Source organism: Sardina pilchardus, chromosome 14, assembly GCF_963854185.1.
Source record: "Sardina pilchardus chromosome 14, fSarPil1.1, whole genome shotgun sequence".
Lineage (NCBI taxonomy): Eukaryota > Metazoa > Chordata > Actinopteri > Clupeiformes > Clupeidae > Sardina > Sardina pilchardus.
This window is the reverse complement of record NC_085007.1, coordinates 24,405,468-24,410,467: the sequence shown is the minus strand read 5'-3', so window position 1 is coordinate 24,410,467 and position 5,000 is coordinate 24,405,468. Positions and strand designations below refer to the sequence as shown.

The 5,000-nt window shown below is 44.3% G+C and overlaps 1 protein-coding gene across 2 annotated transcripts in view; it reads right to left on the bottom strand.

The window, feature by feature from the left end:
* Positions 1-2,488: 2,488 nt before the first annotated feature.
* Positions 2,489-5,000, bottom strand: part of olfm1b (olfactomedin 1b) — a 27,211-nt gene continuing 24,699 nt past the window's right edge. For both annotated transcript variants that reach the window (XM_062554630.1, XM_062554629.1), the window contains exon 6: positions 2,489-5,000. This exon is cut by the window's right edge and continues 649 nt beyond it. In XM_062554630.1, coding sequence (XP_062410614.1) covers positions 4,975-5,000 — 26 coding nt within the window. In that variant the 3' untranslated portion in view covers positions 2,489-4,974.

Here is a 5,000-nt window from a genome sequence, read left to right as displayed (position 1 = left end):
AACGGCCTCTTGCAGTTTTTGTAACTCAAAAAGTCAGTTTGGCTTCAAACCAATATCCCAAATAAAGTTGGATTACATGGTCTTGCAATACCTTAATCTGGTTCTACAGCTCTTGCAGTCTCACTCAAGTCTTACCATTTTTGCCATTTTTGCCGTCTTTTTTCTTTTCACCAAGAATCTGTTTATCAGTGTGGAGAGAGAGAGAGAGAGAGAGAGAGAGAGAGAGAGAGAGAGAGAGAGAGAGAGAGAGAGAGAGCTCCCACGTGTTTTCCAAAATATAGGTCAACTTTAGCTCCCTCTCCCTGGTGCCAATTTGGCGCAGCTGCAAATAGTGTTTCCGAGCGCTCGCAGTCTTTATCTAAAAAGGTCAAAGGTGACTCGCTGTCATCTTTTCCCAGCCATCTCCCCAGACAGCCTTGTCTTTGCATCTCTGAAGAGGGTGTAGGTGTGAGATTGTAACTGAACTAAGATGATTTAAGTGTGTGTGTGTGTGTGTGTGCTTGTGTGTGTGTGTGTGTGTATGTGTGTGTGTGTGTGTGTGTATGTGTGTGCGTGTGTGTGTGCGTGTGTGTGTGCGTGTGTGTGTGTGTGTGTGTGTGTGTGTGTGCTTGTGTGTGTGTTGTGTTGTGTATTTGGTGGCCGTCTGCCAGTGATTGGGCTGGGGGATGGGGAGCTGCTCCCCTGTCATCGGTGTTGATGGTAATCTCGGTCTCATTTCAAACAACAGGCTCTCTATTATAGATGGCATGGCTCTGTCTGAGGCACTCGTGTGTGTAGAGCCTCATGGATATGATGGGCAAGGCGTCCTCTTGCTCACTGAAAGCTGTGCCTTAGCTCTTTTTCTCTTGCGTTCGGGACATAATGGCTTTTTTGACAGCTTGCTGAGTGGCTGTCATGCGTGACAAGGATCTGCTAAACATGTGTTTGAGTTCATGACAAAATGGGTCTCATTTTTCCTCCTCAGAATATGGTGGCCTAATTAGGAGTTTTAAAAGTGTACAGAGATCTAGACTCAAAGGCATTCTGCTATTCTACCAGGCCAAGCCCCCATGATATATTTCACTAGCTGAGCTGCCATGGATAATACCACTGAGCTGTGACTTCATAATGATAACTTTGGGGCAATGCAATCATGTGTGGCCATCAAAATGTAAGCAACTCTGTTAATATCATGAATAATATCATTTTTGGCAATGCTCCAATTTCTTCCCTAAGGTAGCTGTTCGAGCAGAGCATTTGAAACAGCACCATGGAGAGAACCGTCAGTCGCATCCCCTTGCGAGCTGTAGAACTGTGAAGACACAGAAGCCTCTTATACTCACTTTCGGTGAAATGAAACGACTAGAAGCAATTGCCAGAAGTCAGCTCATTTTTGTCCTGAGGGTCTAGTCACCACTTCAGTTGTGTTTGTCACATGCACACAGAGGAATTTCACTCAGGTCTCAGTTTCAGGAAAGAAGATTTCGTCTGCAGAAAGTTTATTACCGAGCTGTGCTGTGGTAGTTGGATCTGTCCACCTGGTGGTTCATTGTTCAACACTGGCTGAATCATGGTCCTCGTCAGCCATCTTGGTAAAGCACTTCGAGCATCAGGCAGTTATTTCCCTTTTCAAGTGAATGGGGAGGCATTGGTAAGGGTTATTGCTCTACTGCGGTCGGTTACTTACATTACAGGAAGGGGCAAACTAACTGGCGTCAAACTAACCCCATACATTTATATGGAGGATTCTTTGGGCCTCTATCATTCGTTTTTTATCCTTCCTTCCTCGGTCCTCGTTCCCACTGATCTAGATAAAGAATGATGGGGCAGCAACAATGGGATAGCCTAACTTTATAGATCAGGAACAAGCCTGGAGGACCGAGCATCGAGGAGAGAGGTTGAGAAGGGGCCTTTGAGCGCTCTCCTCATCAGGAAGTCTTTGACACTGCATATTCCATGTGACAATAATTGCAGCATCAACAATTAAGAATTCTAAGTTGAACGCCCATAAAAGGAACCTTGCCCCCACCAAAAGTTCAGATCCAATTTTACTGTCAAACTCTTTTACAACGCAATAAGACTGTTCTACAGCTTTCCTTTTCAAGCCTTCCTGTTTAACAACAGAGCTCAGGGCAAGTGTGATTTGCTCTCAGTTCGGCTCATTAAAACACCACCCACACAGAGTCAATATAAAAATGATACTGCTCAATTTTTGTTGCATTTCTGATAGCCGAAGTTCTCTTGAACACCCATATTCCTCGGTGATCTCGAGACATTTGCATAACTCAGTTCCATTACCTACGGTTTCATAAACTTTATTGGTAAATCAGTAAATAATATTGAAAAAAAAAACGGTCTTGTTATTTGGGCTCAATAAAACTGAAGGGCACACATACAAACATGGACATACCGTTTCTCTCCCTATGTCTCTCTCCCTCTCTCTCTCTCTCTCTCTCTCTCTCTCACACACACACACACACACACAATTAAAGAACTCCACGAGGCATCGTTTCAGCTTAAGTATTCCCCAGTTTATTAATAATACGAACCGTAAACTCATGGCAGGGATAACACACATCCAGCAAAAGCGCAGACAGAGTGAAAAGCCGGAACCCTTTGCTACAGTACGTGACTACACACACAGGCCGATGGAGTCTCTTGCAAAGGGCTTCTCAGGGAAGAGCCAGAACCAGAACTTGAACCAGACAGTTCCTTATAAGACCAGATCTGGATTGATCCGGATCTTACAGGCACAGGCCACGGTGGACTGCAAAAGGCCACGAATAGCCTTGTATAAGATCTACTCCACAAGATGGTGGAAGACCTATAAGAAAATCTGCAAAGGCCCCTCATAAGGAATATGCAAGAGGTTCAGAATACTGAAAAAAAACCTAATTGAGCCTACACAAGACTTCAATGAACTCCCTTGAGATTCTCATAATTCTAATGTAGACCGCACATAGCATTTCAAAGCCATTTGAGATTCGTGTGAGAATTGCAGAAGCTTCCAGAAGCCTTTCATGGGAGCTACACAAGACGCTGTAAGACACAAAAGGACTGATCGAAACTACACTGCACCAACAGGGAGTGCGCAGCCTTCCGTAAGGAATACATAAGGTCATGTGGAGCTCCCTAAGACAGCTCAAGCCTCCCAGAGAGGCTACATTACAAAGCAGACTGGCGAGATTTTTAGAGCACAAAGGTCTCAAAATGATCCCATCAGCCTGGAGTGTAAAGGCTCTCATTTTCTGACCAGTCGTCGACTGTGAAGATCAAGCGGAGAAGCAATCTCCCTGGTCATTTTCACCTTTCTGAGGTGTCAGTTAAGATCATCTGGTGACGCAAATGGCATCAGTGCTAGAGTGTAGGAGGACCTTGGCAATGTATGGATTGGGTATGGATTGAGCAAAAAAATATTTTTCTTTTAAGACATGGGAAACGTTTCTTTGTCTTGTCTGTTGATAGCATAGACTGTATATATAGACCTGAACAGTGTGTCATCCATTAAATATATACTATATATTCTATACATACAATCTATGGTTGGTAGAACAGGGCATCCCTTCTTGCCCTTACTGTGACAAGTCAGACTGTTAGGCAGACCAGGGCAGACTCACTACTCGTCATACATTCTGCCTCAGCCATGATGGTGAACTGAAGCAACAGAGAGCGGGTGAAGAGAAACTCAAGAAGAAAGAGAAGGAGCAGGCAGGGGATGAAAGGCCCTCAGAGGAGGAGAGAAGAGGAGAGGAGAGGAGAGAAGAGGAGGAAGAATACAAAGAGGAGGAGGAAGAGGACAAGGAAAGAACCGAACATAAAGAACAGATATGAACAAAATTCAAGCCACAAGTCTTGTAAGCCCCAAAGACAAACCCGGTCACCCCAAGGCTCCACTGCCTCCCCCAAAACAGAAACACACAGCCCTTGCCCCACCCCAACCCAGCGCCCCCATTAACTAGGATTCACAGCATCACATCAACAGAAGCATTCCTACTGGCAGAGGTCAAGTGGTAGAAAATGTTCATGCAAAAATGAAGCTGTTTTTGATTTTTTAAATATCATTTTCTTTTCCAACATTTAAGGTCAGAAGACCCTTTTTTTAACGTGTAACATTACAAGAACACAAACAGTCTGCGCCTCCAGTTCTACTCTCTCTTCTCTTATATTCTTTTATACTCTTATATTCTTTTAAACTCTTTTATAGACCATCTTTTATTTTTTAAACTCTAGATATTTTTGATATGCCATACTATTAGACGGCTTTGTGTAGACAGACTATGGTCGTAAGTGGTGACTTTGATTTTGTGAGTGTGTGTGTGTATGTGTGTAGCACCGTTCTTGTTCCCCTTCATTAGCGCGGTATTGGTGTGTGTGTGTGTCTGTGCATGTGTGTGTGTGTGTGTTTGTGTGTGTGAGTGAGTGAGGGAGCCATTTAGCAACCAGACAAGGACAGGAAGCAGTCAGTCTTTGCTAAATGTCCGTACTCAGTCCTGTTGTCTGACATTGCAGGGCTACACACACCGAGTGCGAAGAAGAGGCGATTGTCACAACAGAAACAAAGCCGATGGAATGATTCTCATGTCGTAGAAAAAAGGCGCAACGTTATTTGGCATCTGTTTGTTGACTTTTTTTTTTTTGTCAGTCTTCGCTCAATTGCTGTTTCATAGTTCTCTTTACATACATGATATCATTTTTTTCTTTTTGGTTGGCAAACCGTTCATATCTCTGTCCCGTGTCTTCAGCGAAAAACGGTGTCAATACCACGATAATCCACATTTATGTATCATGCGTCCCACGAATGCTTAATGCCACACACACACACACACTTGTTGACATACGCACATATTACCCCATACTCCTTCAGAGAGTCTGTTCATTGACATTCCACAACTTTTCTCCAGGTACTCAGTCCTCCGCTGCAGAGGAGCGTAAGTCGCTCCTCCGTTAAAAGTCTGTGCGTCTGCACGTCTGCCCCGTCGCCCGCGATCGCCACGGTTACAGCTCCTCGGAGCGAATGACGT